Source organism: Capricornis sumatraensis, chromosome 23 (genome assembly GCF_032405125.1).
Source record: "Capricornis sumatraensis isolate serow.1 chromosome 23, serow.2, whole genome shotgun sequence".
In the NCBI taxonomy this organism is placed as follows: Eukaryota; Metazoa; Chordata; class Mammalia; order Artiodactyla; family Bovidae; genus Capricornis; species Capricornis sumatraensis.
This window is the reverse complement of record NC_091091.1, coordinates 14,156,903-14,184,465: the sequence shown is the minus strand read 5'-3', so window position 1 is coordinate 14,184,465 and position 27,563 is coordinate 14,156,903. Positions and strand designations below refer to the sequence as shown.

General features: G+C 40.3%; 1 protein-coding gene across 1 annotated transcript in view; it reads right to left on the bottom strand.

Annotated features, from left to right (window-relative positions):
• The window catches only part of TNKS2 (tankyrase 2), a 63,111-nt gene extending 59,697 nt beyond the window's left edge, over positions 1–3,414 (bottom strand). The window contains exon 1 of the mRNA XM_068961214.1: positions 3,216–3,414. Within this exon, the coding sequence (XP_068817315.1) occupies positions 3,216–3,414 (199 nt within the window). The remainder of the gene's footprint in view (positions 1–3,215) is intronic.
• Between the last annotated feature and the right edge of the window lie 24,149 nt (positions 3,415–27,563).

Below are 27,563 nucleotides of genomic sequence, written 5' to 3'. Positions count from 1 at the left end.
CACAGTTCAGTAGATTGTTAAAGGCAGCCTGACTCCTTGTAACCTTTCACCTACTAGCCCCTAGCTTTGACTGCAAAGGCCACACAAGTCATATCCTCTCACTTTGTCTACTTAACTTCTTCCACATATGTGGATAGCAACATTGTTCAGCCTTAGTCTTCTTTTCTCTCTAGAATAAGTAGGTTTCCGATTGTAAAATAAATTCCAGGTGCTCTAGTTCACACTTGGTGTGGGGAGTGGGAAACCTTATATGCAATTCATATGCATACTTTATACATAATTGAATGTAGCAACTGAAGTCTGACTAGCCCAAAGTACATGGCTGAGCAGCATACTATAAATACAGAAAAGTAACATACTAAGTACAAAACAAAACTTACTTTGTTTAACTAGAACTCTAACAATGCAAGTTATTTTTCAACTTGTCTTCTCCAACTACAACTATATCCATACATATATATCATCTCTTTCTACCATCTCTATACCTGAATTCTTTGAACTGAATGTTATTTTACATTTTTTTTCCATTGAACAATTCTCTGCACATCTTAAAACATATTTAAGATTCTCAAGCCAGAAAATTCTGTTCTGTTCTAAGATTCTTGAGAATGCTGTGTATTTCTTTCTTTGGCTATGATGGACAAAAAGATGACCTTCTCCCAAAGATTCTGGCCCTCTTCATTTTTTCAGAAGCAAGTTCAGAGACGCAATCTCCTTTACTGAAACCTGCTTGTTTTCTAGGGGATTATACTGTCAAGAATTTCAGATCTTACTGCTTTTAGCAAAATCAGAGCTGCAGCTTTCCTACCACCAACTTGCCTCTACAAGTTTTGTAATATGTCACAAAAAACTCATTCACATCCTGTGTGTGTGTGGAGGGGAGGGGACAGGTAAGGGACCGGTGGCAGGGGGATTGAAGAGGAAACTTCTGACAAGCAGTGACTTCTTGAAGCATACTTATTTAAGAAATGGAATCTAGTCTGATAATATAAAAGTTACTGTTTATCTGATTATTTTTTCCATTTGACACAAGAACTTAACTCCTTTAGGGCTAGCAATTATTCTTTAACTGAACTAAATATTTTAGATGAAAATACAGACCCAATTTTCTAAACTGTTCTATCGTGATTCATTTTCCTTTGCACCGATCTCTCATTCCTGTTCCTTGGAATTGAAACAAAAAGACAAAATCATACCTACCCACCTCCCATAAAATGTCCAAGTTTTAACGGGCTTAAAAAAAAAAAAAATGTTCCCCTACAGCTTACCCTATAATGTACTAACACAGGACACTGCTCCGTCAGGCTGTTACATAATCCCACCTACACTGAACTTCCAATGACATGCTGACGTGCATGTTAACATAACTAATAACTCACTACCTACAAAGAGTTTATGAAATATATTCTCCACATATTAAGAAAAAATGCAGCTGGATGCATTTATTTAAAAATTTGACCAAGAAGGCTCTCTCTCATTAATCTTAATAACTCAGATTGAATTTACAGAGTTAATTAAAATTTCTTATACACCTGGGTTTAAATGCAGAGCTTTAAAACTCTGGTTTAATATAGACCATTAGTAATTTTTATTACTTTTATATCTCAAATTCTTAATCTTATAAACTGTACCTGATAATTTGGGTAAATTGTGAGGCGTAACTGGTTCCTAAAATAAGTTTTCCATTTCAGTTTGAACAAACCACAAAGTTTTCCACTTCAGTTTGGTAAAAAGTGCTCTGATGTTGGGACAGAGCTCAGGGTGGGATGGTTGGGAGGAACAAGGTCAATAGGAAGCTAATCCATAACCTTAAGTCTCTAAATATTACTATTTTCAGATATGAACTCATTAATACAACAAATTCTTGAAAGGTAGCAACTAAGATCTTTGGTTATTTTTATCCCACAGATCAAGCAAACAGAATCTGAGTAACACTACCCTTTGGATTATGTATCAGTCGGTTATGACAGTTTCCCAAATCAGTTGCTTAAATGTTGACTACACGGACAAGCAGGACAATTCAAGTCAGAGACAGCGGTGATCATCAAAATTTTAGGCAAACTAGCTAAACGTGAGATGAGACTTGAGTATTCTTGTCTTCCCTTTCCACTGCCCACAGGCTGTTTCTAGTTCTCCCACCAACGGTCCTCCAAACCTTCTCCAAAGCTCCTCAATGGGAACCCAACAAATTTGTAATTGACAGAGAAAGCATACTTCCCAGTAGTATTTACATTCTAAATCAGGTACAGGTTAAGACAAACACATTTCCCACTGAAAGCATAAAAGCAATGCTTGTGAACAAGGAAATCTTTCTTGTTTCTCGGCTCATCATTCCAGAGTGCAATCACAATCCTACCAAGAGAAAACTAAATGCTTCATAGAAATAAGCTGTGTCCCATCTCTAGTTTTTATATTCTTCAATTAAATTTAATACACCTATCATAAAATGAACCTAGTAAACATATATAAAAATATGTGTGTATGTGTGTAATTCAAACGATCTAAATCTCAGGATGAGGCGAGATTACTTCCGATTTAAAATCTAGACCCAAGCTAGAGTCCCTGCACCATCTTTGCTGGCATTATACTACTTTCCATCCCAACTTGTATCTGGCAGAGACTACCCTCACGCATCCCGCACCCAGCCTAGGTCAGACCTCAGTTCTTCCAAACTTGACTATTTCCAGTCCGTCTCCAGAAACTTGCCAATGAGTGCTACCCACGTAAACCCATTAATGCTAATGTGTCAATGGGCCATTAAGCTGATCCTCCTAAATTACATCCCTGCATTTGACACAAGCCTCAAGAACGTAACACAAAGGACTTTTAAGAGTTATAGTGGAAAGTGCAAGAAAGATAGGTTTGGGAGATAACTGGCCTTTAAAATTCACAAGGTTTACTTCGTCCCCTACTCCTTCTAGCCTCTAGAGGCCTTTTAGGGTTGTAAGACCGGAAGTGGGTACAGGTATTGTCGAAACAAAACAAAGCAAAAAACAAACAAACAAACAAAAACAACAACTTCCAGTGACTGTGGCACACTCACCCCCTAAAACCTAGGGAATTGCTCACCTCCCATTCGACGACATCAAGAGAACCGGGACCGGAGTCCCAAGGGGAAAGGCCGGGGGGAGAGAAGCAGTGTCTGGTTTCGGGCCTGCAAACCCGGGTGCGCAGGTGGGGTCTGGGCGAGGCAAGGCGGCGCTGGTCCCGCTTACCTGCGGCGAAGTGGAGCGGGGTGGACTTCCTGCCCGCCGTGTCGCGGCTGTTCACCTTCTCGGGCGTCACCAGCCTCTTAACTCGCTCCACGTCCCCGTTGCGGCAAGCCTCGAACAGCTCGCGGGCGGCCGGCTCCACTGCCTCGGCCGCCGCGCCCGCGCAGGCCGCGCCCCCGCCGGCGCAGCGGCGGCCCGACATTATTCTGGCCGCCGCCGCCGCCGCCAGCAGCAGCGCCAGCAACGGCAGCAGGAGCCCCGGCCCCGCGAGCAGGAGGGCGAGGCTCCCCGGAGGAGACGCGCTCAGGGCCCGGGCCTCTCGGCTCCCTGCTGTCACCGGGCTCGGCGCAGTCCCATGGCCGCGCCACCTCGCATCCCTCGATCGGCCTCGCGACCCCCGACTGCCCCGCCGCGGCGGAGGCACCGAGAACCCGCAGCTCGAGCTCAGAAGCGACGCGGCGGCGGAAACTGGCAAGGCCCCTCCCGCCAGCTCCGCTGAGCCCTGGGAGCGCACGTGACGTCGCGCCGCGCGTGCGCGGTGGTGGGAGGCAGGCCGGACAGGTTTTGGCCAGCGGGCCGCGCCGAGGGGTTTGTGGGAAATGTGAGGCGAGCGCCGCTGGCCGCGGGTGGAGTAGGGGCTTCGTCTCATCGCCATGTTTGTGGTGGGTTTTGCTGAAGTTGAATGTTTTGCTTAATGTCTTTATTAAAAAATGGATTTCTTAATCTGAACTTCCTTATTGCACAGAAAAGAACCTTTGAGAGTTTTCCCCCAATTTTGGATGTTATTTTGGACTTCTTACTGTGGACATTTTCCATGTTTTCAGCTCCCACAACCCCTTTGTCCTGGAGGTTTCTCCCTGCCATTGTCGCTTCCCTTCCCCGCAACTGCCGTTTTTTTTTTTGTGAGCCACTTCTCAGAAATGAATGAGTTGCTTGATGGGAGGTTTGGATGAGTTGCCCCAAGATAATGTGAAGAAAATTAGGAAAGCACTGAAAGTTTGTTCCAATTCTAAATAATTGAGAGGTATGGCTTACATGAATTACTCTTTCCATAGTTAATAGCTTAGGACTAAAGGACCCATCATGAGTCTATATATTATGCTGACTTGGCTGAAGTGTGGATATACTGGGTATACACATCGCTGACAAAGTTTAATGACTTGTGATTTCTTTTCTTTTTGCCGTGAAAGCAAGAAAAGCACATAATTAACTCTCACGCCTAAGGTAGTGAGTGATAACAGCTGTTCATGATCATTTCCTAACCTATGCCCGGGGTCTTAAGAAACTGTTTAAAACTATGGTTACATACATGTGGAAAAGACCCTGAAGCTGGGAAAAATTGAAGCAAAAGGATAAGCTGGCGGCAGAAGATGTGATAGCATCACCAACTCAACGGACATGAGTTTGAGCAAACTCCAGAAATAGTGGAGGACAGAGGAGCCTGTCATGCTAAAGTCCTGGGGTTGCACAGAGTTGAACAGGGCTTAGCAACTGAACAACAACAAATGGTTACCTAAACGGGTACATGTGACCCTTGGCATGCAGACAAGCATCTTCCCCAGCTTGCCTCCCGCCTGTGTTGTCTTAACTTCTTAACCTTTTTTTTTTTTCAAATTCAGTGTTTGTTCGTTTGTTTGGGATCATCAACTCACTATTGTGCTAAAAGGTAGAGGCTTTACGTGGATGGGGGCATTTTTATAAATGTGTAAATTACATAATTATATATGCACACGATAAGTATAGATTTAAAATATGCTGCATAATGATAAGTATCTGTGAATCCGCCTAAAGAACTGGTACACCACCAATGGTATTGAATCTATCATTTTTCCATGTTTCATCTACTTGCTGCTGCTGCTGCTAAGTCACTTCAGTCTTGTCCGACTCTGTGTGACCCCATAGACGGCCTCCCACCAGGCTCCCCAGTTCCTGGGATTCTCCAAGAACACTGGAGTGGGTTGCCATTTCCTTCTCCAGTGCATGAAAGTGAAAAGTGAAAGTGAAGTCGCTCGACTGCAGCCTACCAGGCTCCTCCATCCATGGGATTTTCCAGGCAAGAGTACTGGAGTGGGGTGCCATCATCTACTTACCAAGTGTATTCCCTAATTTTCTTATTCTCTAATTATTAATTTGTAGTTAGTAATCCCTTACTATATGTGTATTCCTCAGCAGCATATTGTTCACCTTTATTTGTTCTTGAGCTTTCTGAAAGTATCAGTCTGTGAGGTCTTTTTTCACTTGTGATGCTTGTAAGTCTCAAGCAGTCATTATTGTTGTATAGAGTTGTCTTGTGAGTATACCACAGACTTACAAGTCTACTGGTTATTTGATTTGTTTCCAAGTTTTGTTCTAAAGTACTGCTGCAAACATTTGTATACATTCTCCTGGTGCATACGTGCAAAATAAGAAGTGTTTGAACTTTCTGACCACTGTTCATAGCATAAGAAAGGTGATTGCTGTATTCAACCAGTAAACATGCTCACATATATAAAACAAAAGTTTCACAAAATAATGAAATGATATTTACCTCTTCAATGTTTACAAAAATGCTAGTTATGACTCCCAGTTAAGTGATCACAGAACACACAAATGAGTGGTGACAAAAGGTTTGAAAAACACTGCAGGAGTAGAAATGGACTACCCATGAGAGCAGTCACTCAGTCATAGGCAGCAAATGCTCACTTCACAGAATAAAGCCAAATTGTTTTCCAAAGAGATTGTTTATAATGTACGTGGCTACCAGGAAAGTGTAGGACTTTTTAAAATCTCTGTCCTCATTAACCCTTGGTATTGTAGGACTGGGCTTCCCTAAGCTCAGTTGGTAAAGAATCCACCTGCAATGCAGGAGATCCCAGTTCAATTCCTGGATCAGGAGGATCCACTGGAGAAGGGATAGACTACCTACTTCAGTATTCTTGGGCTTCCTTTATGGCTCAGCTGGTAAAGAACCCAACTGCAATGCGGGAGACCTGGGTTTGATCCCTGGGTTGGGAAGATCCTGTGGAGAAGGGAAAGGCTACCCACTCCATTATTCTGGCCTGGAGAATTCTATGGACTGTAAAGTTCATGGGGTCACAAAGAGTTGGACACGACTGAGCGACTTTCATTGTCTGATTAATTTTTCCATATAGTGAGTGTAAGTGGTATCGCAAAGAAATATTAGTCGCCATTTTTAAAAAATACAGAATTTCTAAATTTCTGTTAAGGAAATGGAAATCAAAACCGCAGCAAGATATTACCACACCCTGATAAGGATGATTCAATTCAGTTTAGTCGCTCAGTCATGTCTGACTCTTTTTGACCCCATGGAATACAGCACGCCAGGCCTCCCTATCCATCACCAACTCCAGGAGTTTACTCAAACTCATGTCCATTGAGTCGGTGATGCCATCCAGCCATCTCGCTCGCTTGTCGTCCCCTTCACCTCCTGCCTTCAATCTTTCCCAGCATGAGGGTCTTTCCAAATGAGTCACATCTTCGCATCAGATGGCCAAAGTATTGGAGTTTCAGCTTCAACATCAGTCCTTCCAATAAACACTCAGGACTGATCTCCCTTAGGATGGATTGGTTGGATCTCCTTGCAGTCCAAGGGACTCTCAAGAGTTTTCTCAAACACCACAGTTCAAAAGCATCAATTCTTCGGCACTCAGCTTTCTTTACGGTCCAATTCTCACATCCATGCATGCCCACTGGAAAAACCATAGCCTTGATTAGACAGACCTTTGCTAGCAATGTAATGTGTCTGGTCTTTAATATGCTGTCTAGGTTGGTCATAACTTTCCTTCCAAGGATTAAGCATCTTTTAATTTCATGGCTGCAGTCACCATCTGCAGTGATTTTGGAGCCCCAAAACATAAAGTCAGCCACTGTTTCCACTGTTTCCCCATCTATTTTCCATGAAGTGATGGGACCAGATGCCATGATCTTCGTTTTCTGAATGTTGAGCTTTAAGCCAACTTTTTCACTCTCCTCTTTCACTTTCATCAAGAGGCTTTTTAGCTCCTCTTCACTTTCTGCCATAAGGGTGGTGTCATCTGCATATCTGAGGTTATTGATATTTCTCCCGGCAATCTTGATTCCAGCTTGTGTTTCTTCCAGCCCAGCGTTTCTCATGATGTACTGTGCATAGAAGTTAAATAAGCAGGGTGACAGTATACAGCCTTGATGTACTCCTCTTCCTATTTGGAACCAGTCTGTTGTTCCATGTCCAGTTCTAACTGTTGCTTCCTGACCTGCATACAGGTTTCTCAAGAGGCAGGTCAGGTGGTCTGGTATTCCCATCTCTTTCAGAATTTTCCACAGTTTATTGTGACCCACACAGTCAAAGGCTTTGGAATTGTCAGTTTTTCTGGAACTCTTGCTTTTTCTATGGTCCAGCTGATGTTGGCAATTGGATCTCTGGTTTCTCTGCCTTTTCTAAAACTAGCTTGAACATCTGGAAGTTCAAGGTTCATGTATTGCTGAAGCCTGGCTTGGAGAATTTTGAGCATTACTTTACTAGCATATGAGAGGAGTACAATTGTGTGGTAGTTTGAGCATTCTTTGGCATTGCCTTTCTTAGGGATTGGAATGAAAACTGACCTTTTCCAGTCCTGTAGCCACTGCTGAGTTTTCCAAATTTGCTGGCATATTGAATGTAGCATTTCACAGCATTGTCTTTTAGGATTTGAAATAGCTCAACTGGAATTCCATCACCTCCACTAGCTTTGTTTGTAGTGATGCTTCCTAAGGCCCACTTGACTTCGCATTCCAGGATGTCTGGCTCTAGGTGAGTGATCACACCATCATGATTTCGCAATGCAGCAGATAACGATGATTACTATCAAACCCCAAAAGCAAAAACCAAAATAAGAAGTGTTGGTGAGGACGTGAAGAATTAGAACCCTTGTGCACTGCTGGTATGACTGTAAAATGGTATAACTGCTAAGGAAAACAGTATGACATTTCCTCAAAAAGTTTTAAATTGAATTAGTGTGATTCTGGAATTCTACTTCTGGGCCTATGCACAGAAGACTTGACAGCAGGGTCTTGAACAGATATTTGCACACCTATGTTCATAGCAGCAATATTCACAATAGCCAAGAGGAGGAAGCAACCCAAATGTTCATGAACAGATGCATGGATAAACAAAATGTGGTATTTACATACAAGAGAATACCATTCAGTTTTATAAAAAGGAAACCTGTCATATGCTATGACAGGGATGAACTTTGAGGACCTGATGCTAAGTGAAATAAGCCAGTCACAAAAAGAGAAAGACTATATGATTTCACTTCCAGCCTTTTTGAGGCTGGAAGAATTTTTAAGTGCATCTTAGAAAAAAGCCTAGATAGCCTTGAAGAGATGGTTGGTAGAAAAAGAAGTAAAACATAATTCTGATGAATGTCCAAAAGGAAGAGAACCCTATAGAGAAAGCTTCTCTTCTCTTAGGGCATACAGATATCACTAACAGAATGTTATTAGAAACATGAATGATAGAATCGTTCTGGTGAGGTCCCGGACATAAATGAGGAATGTGTTATAGAACACTATAGGAAAGGTAATCCTTATAATAAAGCAACAACAAACTTGGCTGAATTATGTTCTGCTATTGAGTGAAAATAATTTATAAGAGATGAACTTGGGGCTACTCTGGTGGCTTAGTGGTGAAAAGTCTGCCTGTCAGCGCAGGAGACGTGGGTTCCGTCCCTGGTCTGAGAGGATCCCACTGCCATGGGGTGACTAAGCTGGTGCACCGCAATGACTGAGCTTACACTCGAGAGCACAGGAGCTGCAATTACGGGAGCTTGCATGCCTAGAGCCTGTGCTCTGCAGCAAGAGAAGTCACAGCAATGAGAAGTCTGCACACTGCAAGTAGTTGGTAGCCCCCACTTGCAACTAGAGGAAAAACCCATGCAGCAACAAAGACCCAGCACAGCCAAAAAAGAATAAATACATAAAGAAAATTTTAAAAAAGAAAAATAAAAAAATTTTTAAAAAAGAGGTGAACATGAGTAGATTTCCAAGCAACAGGTAGAAAGTGGAGACATGTTTCACCTTTTCACTTACAGAAAATAAAAGAGGGGCTTCCTGGGTGGCTCAGCAGGTAAAGAATCTGCCTGTAATGCAGGAGACACGAGTTCGATCCCTGGGTCAGGAAGATCGCCTGGAGGAGGGCATGGCAACCCACTTCATTATTCTTGCCTGGAGAATCCCATGGATAGAGGAGCCTGGTGGGCTACAGTCCATAGGGTCACAAAGAGTCAGACACAACCGAAATGACTTAGCATGCACACACACAAAATAAGAGAAGATGTAAATTTGAGACATAAAAGGTTAAGGAAAACAGAACCTGCAAATGATGAATTGGAAAATTCTTAGTCTACCCAGATAGCATACTCTGGAATAGGGCCAAGGGTGTGAGTGGACAACACTTTGCTACAGCAGTCAGGTGTCTGTGACTTATGGACCTTATCAACCATCTCAGCAGCAACCAGCAATAGAGACAAGGTTATCCAGGAACCCTTGTGTTTGATGGATTCTCTTGACACTCATGGAAGACTGACAAGGTTTTGGAGAATTTTGCACCAACAGAAACACTGCCAGCCTGGACAGAAGGGGACAGAGACAGGATGAAGGAAGGAAGAATGCCTCTGAGAGCAGAGCTGTGAATGCAGAGGCCAGCGAGGGTGGGGCTGCCACCTAAGAGGGTTGAGAGTACAGAACGTCAAGCCAACAGAGGATTATTCTTAAGCCTTGAAACCTAATATAATTTGTCTTTCTGGGGGTGAACTGTTTTAGAGAGGTAATCTCTGTACTCCTAATGTATTTTTTTCCCCTAGTTTAGGAATGGGAATTTCTACCCCATGACTGTTCCATCATTGTATTTTGAAAGCAGACAGTTTGTTTTCTAGTTTCATAGGTCTGTGGACAGAAAAGGATTTTGTCCCATGATGGACCATACCCAGAGTGTCACCCATATCTGATTTAGATGACAAGATTTGGAATCATTATGAGTTGACAATATTTTGGATTTAGATTTAATGTTGCAGTGAGTTAAGACTTTGGGGACTGTGGGATGGGTGAATGTATTTTGTACACGGGATGGATGTAAGTTCAGGGGAACCAGATGACAGACTATACTGATATATTCAACCTCAGAATGTGACCTAATTTGGAAATAGGGTCTTTGCTAATGTGATTAAGTTGAGGTCATATTGGATTAGGATAGGTGGCTCAGACAGTAGAGTCTGCCTGCAGTGCAGGAGACCTGGGTTCGATCCCTGTGTCCAGAAGATCCTCTGGAGAAGGAAATGGCAACCCACTCCAGCATTCTTGCCTGGAGAATCCCATGGTCATGGGATCGCAAAGAGTTGGACATGACTGAGTGACTTCACTTTCACCTTTCACTTTAAATACAATCACTGAAGTCCTTACAAGAAAAGATGAGGACACACAGACACAGACCTCCTTCACGGCTGTAGTTGAAGAGCCAGTTGAGGAGTAAACATTTTTGGGGGATTACGTAGTTTTCTCAGCCTGCTTGCAGCTATGTAAACTTGAAAACTGTAAGGTTGAAGACTAGAAGAGTCAATGCTTTTTGCTGTTGGTTTTTAGTTGCTAAGTGTCTGGCTCTTTTGTGATCCCAGGCAAGAATACTGGAGTGGGTTGCCATTTCCTTCTCCAGGGGATATGGGATTCTCCAGGCAAGAGTACTGGAGTGGGTTGCCATTTCCTTCTCCAGGGGATCTTCCTGACCCAGGAATTGAACCCATGTCTCCTGCTTGGTAGGCAGATTCTTAGCCACTGAGCCATCTGGGAAGCTCTCCTTCAAAGCATTTTTAGTAGATTCTATTTTTAACTCTGTTTTTGGTTCTAGACAAATAATTCCTTCCAAAACATTATAGGTTTCTGGCCAATTTGCTTCTAGTCAATTGCTTGGGCCTATAAGCACAGCTAATTCTTTCACGGACGTAATTCTCAATCTTAATTTAGTTTCTGCTTTCTTGATGCCGTGCCTCTTTCTCTTAATATAATTATAGCTACATTAAGGCCATAAGACTTGAGAAGGAGAACCACCATCTTAATTGATTCTCTGCTACCTGGCCAAGTCTTACCTTGGTTCCATAAGAGTTTCCTCAATCCTATTTCCTTCTGTCTAGCTTTTGTAACCCTCCTAGGCCCCATATTCTGGGTTCTTTTTATTCATTTTTATTTCTGCTTGAAATTAGCTATTTTTTACCTGAGATCATTTGTTTTCTAATAATTTGCTAAATATAATCAGTAAGAACTGTAACATTCAGTTAACTTTTTGTTTTCCCAATGTCTTCCCCTAAGCTATGGACCTCATAGATACCTGGTTTGTCTTTCAAGGTATCTCAGACAGTAGTTTGCCAAATATTTTGCTATTGCTTATGCGTGTGTATGTTAGTTGCTCAGTTGTGTCCTTCTCTTTGCAACCCCATGGACTGTAACCCACCAGGCTCCCCTGTCCATGGAATTATCCAAGCCAGAATACTGGAGTGGGTAGCCATTCCTTTCTCCAGGGATTCTTCCTGACCTAGGGTTCAAACCCAGGTCTCCTGCATTGCAGGCAGATTCTTTACCATCTGAGCCACCAGGGATCCCACCATTGCATGAATGGGATATCCACTCCCCCCAAATCATAGTATTTTCCTCACTACTTCTCCACGTTTAAGCCAATGCCATACAATTTAGATTTTCTTTTACAACACCCAACTTCCATGTTCTAATTTCTATATTCATCAGGGATACAAAACAACCAAAATTGCAGTGGCTTAATAGAAACTTATTTCTTACATACATAAATTCTATGTGATTAGGCTGTATGGTGGAGAAAGGAATGGCAATCCACTCCAGTATTCTTGCCTGGAGAATTCCATGGACGGAGAAGCCTTGGTGGGCTATAGTTCATGGGATCGCAAAGAGTCAGACACAACTGAGTGACTAATATACACAGGCTGTATGGAGGGAAGGTTTTTTTTCCCCCCACATGGTCATTCAGGGATCCAGGGTAATAGAAATTAGAAATTCTGACTTTACATTGAGTTTCTTCTAAGGTTGCCCTTAGCTAGTTTGAATTGATATGTGCCATAAACCTAAAATACATCTGCATAAATGTATTTCATTAATATTACATGTTAAAATGAAAATATTTTGATATATTAGGTTAAAGAACATTTATCATTAAATTAATTTACCCAGTTTCTATTTTACTTTTAAAATGTGGTTACTAGAAAAATTTAAACAACAGACTTACCACTTTATATTGATCAGAATGACAGAAGTAGAAAGTTCAATGTGGGAATGATATGGAGAAACCAGAAACCAGAATCCTCTTGCACTGCTAATATCATATGGGACTTGTTCAGTTTTTACTGGGGCACAGTCATGCCCACTCATTTATGGCTTGTCTGTGGTTGCTTTTGTGCGTGCGTGCATGCTAACTTGCTTCAGTCGTGTCTGACTCATTGCGACCCTATGGACTGTAGCCTGCCAGGCTCCTCTGTCCATGGGATTCTCTTACCATAACAGAATTGAGTAGTTGCAACAATCTGAGTATCTGGGTTTTTATAGGAAAAGCTTGCTGACCGCTGGCCTAGTTGGTAAAACCTTGTTGTTGTTGACATTACAAATATCTTCTGCAAATGGGATCCCTGGGTGTTTAACTTTTCTATGGTTTTCTTATTTTTAAAAATCCTTTATTTTAATGTAGTCAGATCCTTTCATTTTTACTTTAAGATTTGTGCTTTTGGGGCCTTTTTAAACAAGTTTTTCTACTCTCAAAGATCATAGAGATATACTCCTTCATTCTGTTAGCATTTCACACTTAGGCCTTTGATCAATATCAAATTTACCTTTTTAAAAATTGATGTGAAATTATTATCAAAACTAATAGGATAAACTATTTTCCCAATAGCATGTATTAAATAATCCATTTCCCCCACTGTATTGTGGTATTACCTAGAATTCCGATTTCATTCTATAATCTTATGCAAGTTCTATGTTTCAGCTGCCTCTTCTGTAAAATGATGATAATAATAGCACTTACCTCATGAGGTGACTGGGGTAAGTAATTAATTGTGTTGTTACAACTAAAGCGCTTAGAACAGTACCTGGTAAATAAAAAGTCTATAGTAAGTATTGGTTATTACTATTTGTGTTAGCTCTTTCTGTGATATGTGTATCATCTGTGTGCGTGTTTCATGGCAGGCGGCAGATATACAAGAGAAGCCAAGCCATGAAACACATGTAAAGCCTCTGCTCATGTCACATTCACTCACATTCCATTGACCAAAGCAAGTCCTATGGCCAAATCAGTGAAAGAAAGTGAAAGTGTTAGTCACTCAGTTATGTCTGACTCTGTGACCCCATGGAGTGTAGCCTGCCAGGTTCCTCTGCAGGATTTCCCAGGCAAGAATACTGGCGGGGGTTGTTATTTCCTCCTCCAAGGGATCTTCCTGACCCAGGGATGGAACCCACGTCTCCTGTGGCTCCTGCATTGGTGGGCAGAGTCTTTACCACTGAGCCATCTGGAAAGCCCCAGTGAAACTATAAGTAAGTAAGTAAGTGTTAGTTGCTCAGTCGCGCCTGACTCTTTGCGATGACCCCACGGACGCAGCCCACCGGGCTCCTCTGTCCATGAGATTTTCCAGGCAAAGATACTGGATTGGGTTGCCATTTCCTTCTCCAGGGGATCGAACCTGGGTCTCCTGCACTGCAGGCAGATTCTTTGCCGACTGAGCTACAAGGGAAGCCCAGTGAAACTATGACAAGGGCCAAAATGAAAGGAAGAATTGTGACAATATTGTCTTCCATATGTTCTTGTTATTATTATTTTCAAAATTCCCATATACCCATGGTCTGTTTTTTAATTTCAGCTCTCTTTCAATGGTCTATTCCTGCAATAGAAGCAGCTGTTTTTATTATTGTAACTGTGTAATATACTTTCATATCTTGTAGGTTAACTTTCTTCTCTTTTCTTTTATAAAACTGATTTTTCTATATGTGGAATTAATTTTTCTACATATATATTGGGGCTTCTCAGGTGGCACTAGTGATAAAGAACCCACTTGCCAATGCAAGAGACTCAGGAGACGTGGGTTCAATCCTTGGGTTGGGAAGATCCCCTGGAGGAGGGCGTGGCAACCCACTCCAGTCATGCCTGGAGAATCTCATGGACAGAGGAAGCTGGCGGGCTATGAAAATGTTTGTTTCCTCAAAAAATCTGGAATTCTAATTAAAATACCTTTTATTGATTAATGATTGGGAGAAAGGCTGGCATTTATGATGTGAGTTAAGATGAGAGATTGATGTATATTCATTAGATCATCAGATAATATTAGGAGCAGGTGGAAATACTAGGAAACTGTTTATGGTGGGGTGGTACAATGCTGCTGTTCTAGAGAGTGGACTGTCAATATTCAATAAAGTTAAATATGTATATATGCTATGATGTAGCAGTTCCTTTCAGGAGTTTTTACCTAATGCACAAATCGACATGCTCAGAATGTTCTCTGCAGTTGCTCATGGTAGCCAAGAGCTGGAGACAACTTACGTGTCCTTCATAAGGGAATGGATAAGGAAAATATATAAGCATACGATTGAATATGATGTGGTGACCAGAAGGAATGAACTGAATTTTCATGGGGCAACATGGATATACCTCATAAACAAGATTGTACAAAAGCTGAGAAAGAGTGCAGCTGATAGCATAGTTTTGTGTTTGTAATTTAACAAATACACAAAATAGTACCACATATTTTCAAGGACAATACATGTATGGAAAGTAGACCATAAGGCCATACATTATATTAATACATGAGGGAAAGAGCTTATGATGTAGAAAGAAAATAGAATTGGAGACTGGGGACAGAAATAAGGGAAAAAGAGAATAAATACATTAAAAATGTTAATTAGGCTTAACTTAGATGGATAATGATAACTTGCCATGAAAGCAATATTAATTCAATTCTATATCCCTGAGGTAAAAAAAGAAACCTCTGTTATTAGTTTACTAAGGTATAACACTTTAAAAAGTATTCTATTTTTGTTTTATAAATATTTTAGTTTATTTATACCAATATGAATAAAATTAACATTTTGCTTTTTTTTTAAACACCGATTGAGTACCAACTGTATAGTTTATTTATTTTCCATTTCCATGAAAACCTTGCCAAATTCTCTTTTTGCTTCAATCTTGAATAAAGTTTGCTTTCAATGCCCTTTATTAATTATGTTTGTTTTTATTTTGTATATTTATTTTTCTTACTTGTTTCTTGAGAAAATAGTCCAATGAATATTTCTCTTAATTAATTTAAATTCACATTTTGCCAAAGGACACACTAATTACTATACAGTTAATTAAATTTAGAGACCATCATATATCTGATTTAAAAAAGAGAGAGAGTAACACTCTGTTATTGAGCAATCTAACTTTCTAAAGCATAATCCATAGCTTCACTGAAGGGGAAGCTCTTAAACTCTGGTTGGAGCTTCTACTTTTAGCATGATAGAGTAACTTTGGCAGAAAGCATGCATTCTTTCTTTTTATGGCATAATTTTATTGTAATTTATTTCATAGAATTTCTATTGATAGAATTGATTGCTCTTTTTTAACTTCATTTCTCTTAGATTTAATTTTTTTAAAGTTAGTTTTAATTGAAGGATAATTACTTTACAATATTGTGGTGGTTTTTGCCATACATCAAAAAATGCATTCTTTTAGAACAACTAGAGAGAAGTTGGATAAAATAGCAACAACAAATAAAATCTTTTTATGGGTATTGGGAAAGGTGGTAAGCCAACTTAGAACTTGAGAGGTCAAGATTCTGGAGAGGGAAAAACCATGGATAGTTGAACTGACATTGTGCAGATATGTTTTTCCAAGGGATATTTCACAATTCTGGTCTCAGGGAATGTGGCTGAATGTGCAATAAAAGTCTTGGGCAAAGAACAGCTGCTGCAAGGCTGAGAAACCAACCATCTGAGTATTTGGTAATCCTGGGCATCTAAAGAAACAAGTTAGAGCTGGAAGGGGCAGAAAACTGAATCCAACTGGTCAGGGTTTTTTTTTTTTTTTTTTTTTTTAAAGCATTTTGTTGAATTCTGAAGCTGTGAAGTATAGGAGGCTGAGAAGCTGGGCAGACCGTTTCCAAAAAGCAGAGTGGAGTTTCTGACTGCCCTAGGCTACTCAGCAGTCACGGATTAGAGTTCAAGTCATGGAAGAAGGACTCTGGGGAACTACCCAAGCTTTTAGAGGGAGTTCTGACCGGTGGCTAAGTTTCTCCCAGTCCTGTGGAAGTTCTGTAATCAAATTCTGCCAACGTTCCAAGTCAGATTCCCTGGGGATTACCAGTCCCTTTGCTGGATCCCCAGGTTGAGAAGTCTGATGTGGGGCCTAGAACCTTGCCAACAGTGTGAGAACTCCTTTGGAATGATTGTTGTCCACTTTGTGAGTCGCTTGCCTGGCGGCTCTGTGGTAGGTCTGCAGGCCCTGTGGTGGGGCTGATGGCAGCTTCCTCCAGGAGGCCTTCTGCCACATGCTGTGCCTCCCAGGACTGCTGCTGCCAGTGCCCCTGTCCCAGCAGCAGGCCACTGCTGACCCACGCCTCTGCAGGAGACTCTCAAACACTCAGGTCTGGCTCAGTCTCTTGTGGGGGTCACTGCTCCTTTCCCCTGGGTCCTGGTTTTGTCTGTGCTCTCCAAAAGTCTCTGGTGAGTTTGGGGTTTGATTTTAACCTGATTGCGGCTCCCCTACCATCTCGTTGTGACTTTTTTGTCCTTGGACCTGGGGTATCTATTTTTGGTGGGTTCCAATATCCTCCTGTTGATGACTGTTCAGCAATCATTGTGATTTTAGTGTTCTCACAGGAGAAGATGAGGGCACATTCTTGATATATATTTCACATGCTAGCAAGGTAATGCTCAAAATCCTTCAAGCTAGGTTTCAACAGTATGTGAACCAAGAACTTCCAGATGTACAAGATGGATTTAGAAAAAGCAGAGGAACCAAAGATCAAATTGCCAGCATCACTGGATCATAGAAAAAGCTAGGGAATTTCAGAAAAACATGTCCTTCTACTTCACTGACTATGCTAAATCATTTGACTCTGTGGATCATGACAAAATGTGGAAAATTCTTAAAGAGATGGGAATACCAGACCACCTGACCTGCCTCCTGAGAAAACTGTATGCAGGTCAGGAAGCAACAGTTAGAACCGGACATGGAACAACAGACTGGTTCCAAGTAGGAAAAGGAGTACGTCAAGTCTGTATATTGTCATCCTGTTTACTTTACTTATATGCAGAGTACATCATGTGAAATGCTGGGCTGGATGAATCACAAACTAGAGTCAAGATTCCCGGGAGAAATATCAGCAACCTGAGATATGCAGATGATACCACTTTAATGGCAGAAAGTGAAGAGGAACTAAAGAGCCTCTTGATGGAGGTCAAAGAGGAGAGTAAAAAAAAGCTGGCTTAAAACTCAACATTCAAAAAATGAAGATCATGGCTTTCGGTCTCATCACTTCATGGCAAATAGATGGGCTCCAGAATCAATGTGGACAGTCACTGCAGCCATGAAATTAAAAGACACTCCTTGGTAGAAAATCTATGACACACCTAGACAACATATTAAAAAGCAGAGATGTCACTTTGCTGACAAAGGTCCATGTGGTCAAAGCTATGGTTTTTCCAGTAGTCATGTACACACGTGAGAGCTGGACCATAAAGAAGGCTGGGCACTGAAGAATTGATGCTTTCAAACTGTGGTGCTGGAGAAGACTCTTGAGAGTCTCTTGGACACCAAGGAGATCAAACCAGTCAATGAAATTAATGGAAATTTGGTTTGGAATTCAATGCTGAATAGAAATGGAAGGACTGATATTGAAGCTGAAGCTCCAATACTTTGGCCACCTGATGCTAAGAACCAACTCATTGGAAAAGACACTGATGCTGGGCCTCAGTTTGAGGGCAGGAGGAAAAGGAGGAGACAGAGGATGAGATGGTTGGACGGCTTCAGCGACTCAAGGGACATGAATTTGAGCAAGATCCGGAAGGTGGTGAAGGACAGGGAAGCCCAGTGTGCTTCAGTCTGTGGGGTCACAGAGTAGGACAGGAATAAGCGACTGAACAACAAAAGCAGCCTGTGCCCTCAGGTGGGAGTGATGAAGGAAGAGCTTTACTAAAACTGCAGCATCAGCTGGCACTAGTGGTAAAGAACACGCCTGCCAGTGCAGGAGACATAATATACGTGGGTTCCATCCCTGGGTTGGGAAGATCCCCTGGAGAAGGGCATGGCAACCCACTTCAGCCTGGAGAATCCCATGGTCAGAGGAGCCTGGCAGGCTACAGTCCTTTGGGTCACAAAGAGTCAGACACGAATGAAGTGAATTAAAACAGTAACATGTGATTGGATTAAGGAGATCAGTCCTAACTCAGCCTGCCTAGCTGAGGAAACCATGAACTCTCTAGAGATTGCCTCATCATCCAGAAGTTTTACAACTTCTCAACACAATGTCTGACCATCAACTAAGAGTATTAGGCATGCCAATACAAAGGACACAATAACCAAAAACATAAGGGAAAAATCAGACAGGATCAGACAGGTGATTCAGAATTATAGATACTAGTAAAAAATTTTAATATTGTATTGATAAATATAGTCATAAAAATAGAGAAAAAGAAGGAAGAACTAGATTAAGAAAAGGACAGGAGACTTCTCTGGTGGCTCAGGGGCTAAAACTCCATGCTCCCAAGGCAGGGGCCAGGTTCAATCTAGTTCCCTGGTTAGGGAACTAGATCCCACATGCTGCAACTAAAGGTCTTGCTCTGGTGCAGCCAAATAAATTAAAAAGATTTTTTTTTTTTAAAGAGAGAAGGATAATTTCACCAGTGATAAATAGGACATAGCCAGTTCAGTCACTTAGTCGTGTCCAACTCTTTGCGACCCCGTGAATTGCAGCACGCCAGGCCTCCCTGTCCATCACCAACCTCTGGAGTTCACTCAGATTCACGTCCATCGAGTCCGTGATGCCATCCAGCCATCTCATCCTCTGTCGTCCTTTTCTCCTCCTGCCCCCAATCTCTCCCAGCATCAGAGTGTTTTCCAATGAGTCAACTCTTCACATGAGGTGCCCAAAGTACCGGAGTTTCAGCTTTAGCATCATTCCTTCCAAAGAACACCCAGGACTGATCTTTAGGATGGACTGGTTGGATCTCCTTGCAGTCCAAGGGACTCTCAAGCATCTTCTCTAACACCACAGTTCAAAAGCATCAATTTTTCGGTGCTTAGCTTTCTTCACAGTCCAACTCTCACATCCATACATGACCACTGGAAAAACTATACCCTTGACTAGACGAACGTTTGTTGGCAAAGTAATGTCTCTGCTTTTGAATATGCTATCTAGGTTGGTCATAACTTTCCTGCTCAGGAGTAAGCGTCTTTTAATTTCATGGCTGAAATCATCATCTGCACTGATTTTGGAGCCCCCCAAAATAAAGTCTGACACTGTTTCTACTGTTTCCCCATCTATTTGCCATGAAGTGATGCAACTGGATGCCATGATCTTCGTTTTCTGAATGTTGAGCTTTAAGCCAACTTTTTCACTCTCTTCTTTCACTTTCATCAAGAGGCTCTTTAGTTTCCTCTTTACTTTCTGCCATAAGGGTGGTGTCATCTGCATATCTGAGGTTATTGAGATTTCTCCCAGCAATCTTGATTCCAGCTTGTGCTTCTTCCATCCCAGCGTTTCTCATGATATACTCTGCATAGAAGTTAAATAAGCAGGGTGACAATATACAGCCTTGACGTACTCCTTTTCCTATTTGGAACCAGTCTGTTGTTCCATGTCCAGTTCTAACTAACTGTTGCTTCCTGACCTGCATAAAGATTTCTCAAGAGGCAGGTTAGGTGGTCTGGTATTCCCATCTCTTTCAGAATTTTCCAGTTTATTGTGATCCACACAGTCAAAGGCTTTGGCATAGTCAATAAAGCAGAAATAGACGTTTTTCTGGAACTCCTGCTTTTTTGATGATCCAGTGGATGTTGGCAATTTGACCTCTGATTCCTCTGCCTTTTCTAAAACCAGCTTGAACATCTGGAAGTTCACGGTTCACATACTGCTGTACATATAGGACATAGTACATAGGTGTAAAACATATATAACTGTAGTTCCATCAGACTAAGGGAAAAAACAAATGCTCCAAGATGGAAAAGAAAATGCAAGAAAAAAGTGAAAGGCAGTGAAAAAGCTAAGCACATGGATAAATGAATGGATTATGTGTATAAAACAATAGCCATGTTGTTTACAATTGAAAACATGTGGAATTAAATCCATGGTAACAATAATACAACAGACAGGAAATGGTAGATTGAGTTAAAGTGTTCTAAAGGCTTAGCATTGTCAGGGAAATAATAAAAGTAATAATTAATTTTAGGCTGTGTTCTGGGCTAAATTGTGTTTCTCCAAAAAGATATGTTGAAATGCTCACTGCAGATACTCAGACTGTGATCTTATTTGGAAATAGGGTCATTGGAGAACTATGAGTGAAATAGAGATAAGGTCATACTGGAGTCAGTAGAATCCGATCCTAGTACAGTATCCTTGTAAGATAACAGCCATGTGAAGACCCAGAGCCATGAGAAGAATGTCATATGAGGATGAAGGTAAAGATTGGAATGATATATCTACAAAGTAAGGAATGCCAAGGATTGCTGGCTATCACCAGAATCTAGAGGAGAGGCGTGGAATAGTTCTCCCTCAAAGGCTTCAGAAAGAATCAACCCTTCTGGCACCTTCGTTTTTAGACTTCTAGACTCCAGAACGATGACAGAATACATTTTTGTTGTTTTAAGCCATCTAGGTTGTAGTACTTTATTATGGCAGCCCTAGGGAACTAGTGCATACTGTAATAAATTACAATATTTAGGCTAACCACTAAAAGAATAGCTTAAAAGTATAAATAACTAATAGATGGAAAATATAGTGTTATTTAATACTAAAAATAATATAGCATTGCTTGACTAAACCAAACGAAAATAAGAAATGAAAGATAAAACCATCTGGGTGATATATAAAACAGCAAAACAAACCTGCAAAAGTAGAAGAGTACATAAAGATAAGAGCAGAAGTAATTCAATATATAACTAACGCACAACAGAGAAAACCAACAGAGCAAAAAGTTAGATCTTTTGAATCACCTTAGAATTTCAGCAACTCTGTGAATTCTGGTGTTTCTTAAGATGGGGAGAGCATAGAACTAAGTTGGGAGACTACGTCAAGAGATATATGGGGTATGTTAGATATGATAAGTTATAAAATAGAAGACATCATTATATTATGTATTAATTATTAAGAGTACATTTAATTACATTAAATATAAATGAACTTAAAGGTTCCAGTGAAAAGATTGTCATAGTGGATAGGAAGCAAAATCCAATTATATGCTGCTTAAAAGAAATACACCTTGATATAAGAACACAGAAAATGTGAAATTAAAAGATAAAAATAATTAATGAAAACTGATGTAGCTGTATCAATATCAGACAAGAACACATTACAGCAAGAAACTTTACTAGGAATAAAGAGAAACAGTTAATAATTTTAAAGAGGTGAATCCTTCAGGAAAATATAATTTTAGATTTATGTATACTCAATAAGATGGCTTCAAATTATCTGAAGCAAAAATTTGACAGAACTAAAATGCAAAACAGCAAAATCCATAGTCACAGTGAAATACCTTAACAGGGATCTCTTAATATTGGTTAGAACAAGCAGACACAATATCAGTAAGTATATAATGTGATTAACAAAACAACTAACATACACAGAACTTTACACGTGACAACATAACACACATTCATTTCGAATGCATTTGGAACACTTATCAAAACTGACCATATGCTGGATTATAAAGCTTACCTTATAAAAATTTCAAATAACACACATTCATTTCAAATGCATTTGGAACACATCAAAACTGACCATATGCTGGATTATAAAGCTTACCTTATAAAAATTTCAAAGGTTTGAAATAGAGTGTTTTCTTTGACCATAGTGAATTCAATTAGAAATAAGAAACTGTTAACTACAGAAACCCTACTTTAAGAAATTAAACAATATAATTCTAAATAAATCATGGATCAAATGAAAATCATAATGGAAACTAGTAAGTATTTTGAATTGACTGATAATGAAAATATTATATGTTACTATCCATGGCTACTACTAAACTGCTTATAGGGAAATATATAATTTTAAATGCATAATCTAAAAAGAAAGACTGAAAATGAACAATCTAAATATTTATCTTGAAAAATTAGAAAAAAACAGCAAAACAAATCTATAAAAGTAGAAGAGTACATAAAGATAAGAGCAGAAATAATTAAATATATAACTAATGCACAATAGAGAAAACCAACAGAGCAAAAAGTTAGATCTTTTGAATCAAGCTTGGAATCTCAGCAACTCTGTGAATTCTGGTGTTTCTTAACACATAGAACTAAGTTGGGAGACGACGTCAAGAGATATATGGGGTATGTTAGATGTGATATAGGTATCTGATATCTGTGGAGAGATACCAAGTGTGCAGTTGTTTGTAAAAGACCAAGGCTCCAGAGAGACGTAGGACTGCAGATACAGATTTGTGAGTCAGCAGCACATGATGGGCTGAAACGACTCACCGAGAAAGCATACAGATGAAGGGATGAGAGACCAGCAGCCCCAGGCAGCTTTGAAGAGGGGAAAAAACACCGAGTGAGATTGGAGAGAAATAGATAAGGAAGTAGGGAAAAAAGGTTAGTTTTAGAAATATCTGCTATGTCAGAAATGAGTAAGATGAGAACAGGGATGTGACCATGGGGTGTGACAATATAGGGTTTATATGAGATGCTGACAAGTATTGTCCTGAATTGGAGAAAGCATGGGCCACTGGTAATCCTAGAAGCAAAGTTATTTTATCATAAATGAATCACATTAAAAAATAGTTGGATCTTTGAAAAGACTAGTAAATTTGACAGACTTCTATCAAGATAAGTCAAGGAAAAAAAGATAGAAAACACAAAATTTAAATATCAGGAATAAAATAAATTCCTACAGATCTTATAAATATTAAAAATATAATAAGATGATGTATACAACACATGTTGTATAGTCTCACATCTAAACAAGTTGATTCGATAATTTAAAACCTTCCAATAAAGAAGTCTTTAGGCCCACATGGCCTTATGGGTGAATTCTCCCAAATATTTAACAAAGACATACTATTTTATACAACTCTTCTAGGGAAGAGAAAAAGATGGAACACTTCTAACTTACTTTAAATAGAAAAAAAAAAAAAGTGAACTGAATTGACCTTAATTGAAAAATACAAATCAGGGCTTCCTTGGTGGTCCAGGGGTTGGGAATGTGCCTGCCAATGCCGGGCACGCAAGTTAGATCCCTGATCCAGGAAGATTCCATATGCTGTAGGGCAGCTAAGCCCATGGGCCACAACTAATGAGCCCATGCTCTGCAACAAGAAAAGTCACCTCAATGAGAAACCCATGCATTGCAACAAAGGGTAGTCCCTGCTTGCCATACTGGAGAAACCCTGTGTGCAGCAACAAAGATCAAGATAAATAAGTGCAGCCAAAACTAAATAATAAAATATAAATAAATAAAATTACAAATCATTATTCAAAGAAATTTAAAATGATCAAATTAATAGAAGTCAATATCATGTTCATGAATTGGAAGACTCAATTTATAAAAATGTTGTATCAATCAGGGATCAATCGGAAAAGCAGAATCACTAAGATGATGAATAAATACACACATATTATATATACACACGTGTATCGATGTTTATGTGTATATATGTGAGATTTGTTATAGAAATTTGACCTTACATGATGTGGAAGCTGATTAAGGAGTCTCTGTAAAGCTGTTGTCTTTGTGTCTCATGCTGGACCTTGAAATCTCTATGGAAGAAGGGAGGATGTCTATAAGTGGGTAGAACAAGGACAAGCTGGAACACATGAGCACTGGTGTGAACTCAGCTCTCTCTGCCTCTAACCTTGATGATGTGGGCATCCTGTAGGAGATACTGGTGCCCACTGCCAAGGAGTCAGAGAAGCTGAAAGAGGATTCAGAGGAAGTTAGAGTAATCACAGGCTGAACTGCTGTTTCCACCCCAGCAAAATGAGCCAAGGGATAAGTGGTATTGTGCATGAGCTCTAAAATGCCCACTCTGGAATTTTGAACATGAAAAATATGACTGCTTCACTTCTGCCGTCCAAGTCTCAGGCCAAAAAATGGGTCTTCTGTGGCTCTCTCCCACCAAAAAGCAAAGCAATCAGGGAAGGGAATTCTGGGAGATATAGTTTTTTCTTTAAAAACTTTAAAAAACTGGAACAGTTTATTTACAATGTTGTGTTAGTTTCAGGTGTACAGCAAAGTGAATCAGTTATATATATACATATATACACACACACACACATATATACACACACATATCCACTCTCTTTAGATCCTTTTCCCATATATGCCATTACAGTGAAAGTGAAAGTCGCTCAGTCACGTCTGACTCTTTTCAACACCATGGACTCGTCCATGGAGTTCTCTAGGCCAGAATACTGGAGTGGGTAGCCTTTCCCTTCTCCAGGGGATCTTCCTAACCCAGGGATCAAACCCAGGTCTCTCACATTGCAAGTGGATTCTTTACCAGCTGACCCACAAGGAAAGCCCAAGAATACTGGAGTGGGTAGCCTATCCCTTCTCCAGTGGATCTTTCCAACCCAGGAATCAAACCCAGGTCACTCACATTGCAGGCAGATTCTTTATCAACTGAATTTCCAGGGAAGCCCTATGCCATTACAGAGTTACATGTAAAAGAATGAAACCAGAATACTCCCCAACACCCAAAACAAACAAACAAACTCACAATGGACAGAAGACCCAAGTGTAAGGTTGGGTTTTCCTAGAGGAAAACATAAGCAGAATACTCTGACATAAATTGCAGCAAGATTTACTTTTTACTTTATTTTGTATTGGCGGTATAGCTGATTAACAAACAATGTGACAGTTTCAGGTGAATAGTAAAGGGATTCAGCCTTACATATATCCATGGGAGATGTAGTTTTTGTTTACAAATACATTGACATATTCAGTTCAATTTGGTTCAGTTGCTCAGTCATGTCCGACTCTTTGCGACCCAACGAACTGCAGCACACCAGGCCTCCCTGTCCATCACCAACTCCCGGAGTCCACCCAAACCCATATCCATTGAGTCAGTGATGCCTTACAACCATCTCATCCTCTGTCGTCCCTTTCTCCTCCTGCCCTCAATCTTTCCCAGCATCAGGGTCTTTTCCAATGAGTCAGCTCTTCACATCAGATGGCCAAAGTACTGGAGTCTCAGCTTCAACATCAGTCCTTCCAATGAACACCATCTCCTTTAGGAAGGACTGGTTGGATCTCCTTGCAGTCCAAGGGACTCTCAAGAGTCTTTTCCAACACCACAGTTCAAAAGCATCAATTTTTCGGTGCTTAGCTTTCTTCACAGTCCAACTGTCACATCCATACATGACCATTGGAAAAACCATGGCTCTAACTAGACGGACATTTGTGGACAAAGTAATGTCTTTGTTTTTTAATATGTTGTCTAGGTTGGTCATAACTTTTCTTCCAAGGAGTAAGCATCTTTTAATTTCATGGCTGCAGTCACCATCTGCACTGATTTTGGAGCCCCCTAAAATAAAGTCTGACACTGTTTCCACTGTTTCCCCATCTATTTGCCATGAAGTGAGGCAACTGGACGCCATGATCTTCGTTTTCTGAATGTTGAGCTTTAAGCCAACTTTTGCACTCTCTTCTTTCACTTTCATCAAGAGGCTTTTTAGTTCTTCTTCACTTTCTGCCATAAGGGTGGTGTCATCTGCATATCTGAGGTTATTGATATTTCTCCTGGCAATTTAGATTCCAGCTTGTGCTTCTTCCATCCCAGCGTTTCTCATGATGTACTCCGCATAGAAGTTAAATAAGCAGGGTGACAGTATACAGCCTTGACGTACTCCTTTTCCTATTTGGAACCAGTCTGTTGTTTCATGTCCAGTTCTAACTGTTCCTTCCTGACCTGCATATAGGTTTCTCAAGAGGCAGGTCAGGTGTTCTGATATTCCCATCTCTTTCAGAATTTTCCAGTTTATTGTGATCCACACAGTCAAAGGCTTTGGCATAGTTAATAAAGCAGAAATAAATGTTTTTCTGGAACTCTCTTGCTTTTTCGATGATCCAGCAGATGTTGGCAATTTGATCTCTGGTTCCTCTGCCTTTTCTAAAACCAGCTTGAACATCTGGAAGTTCACAGTTCACGTATCGCTGAAGCCTGGCTTGGAGAGTTTTGGGCATTACTTTACTAGCGTGTGAGATAAGTGCAATTGTGCAGTAGTTTGAGCATTCTTTGGCATTGCCTTTCTTTGGGATTGGAATGAAAACTGACCTTTCCAGTCCTGTGGCCACCGCTGAGTTATATATATATATACAATGGACTATTACTCAGCCATTACAGAGAATGAAATAATGCCATCTGCAGCAACATGGATGGACCTAGAGATTGTCATACTGAGTGAAATAAGTCAGACAGAGAAGGAGAAACATCATTTAGCATCACTAATATGTAGAATCTGAAAAGAAATGATACAAATAAACTTACTTACAAAACAGAAAGAGACTCACAGAATTAGAGTGTGAACATAATTGCCTGGGAGAAGGATAGGGGAAAGGGATATGTTAGGGAGTTTGGGATGGACATGTACACACTGCTATAGTTAGAATGGGTAACCAACAAGGATCTACCTTATAGGACATGGAACTCTACTCAATGTTTTGTGGCAGCCTGGATGGAAGGATAGTTTGGGGGAGAATGGATATATGTATATGTATGGCTGAATTCCTTTGCTGTTAACCTGAAACTATCACAATATTGTTAATTGGCTATACTCCAATATAAAATAAAAGTTAAAAAAAAATAAAGCCACCAAAGATGTCAATTTTCTCCCAAACGGACTTATTGATTTAATCCAATTCCAAAAACAATCCCAGTAGCTGTTTTTATTCTCTCTGTAGTAATTGACAAGTTGATTCTAAAATTTATCTGCAAATGTAAATGACCAAGAGCAGTCAATAGAACCTAGAAGAAGTAAAACAAGGCTTGGGGACTTACACTACCAGTTATCAAGACTTGTTTTATTGTTACAATAATGAAGATAATGGGCCCAAGGAGAGAAAAATAGAAAGATGAAAGAGAATAGAAAGTCCAGAAATATACACACATACATACCTAATGTATGTATTATATATACATACA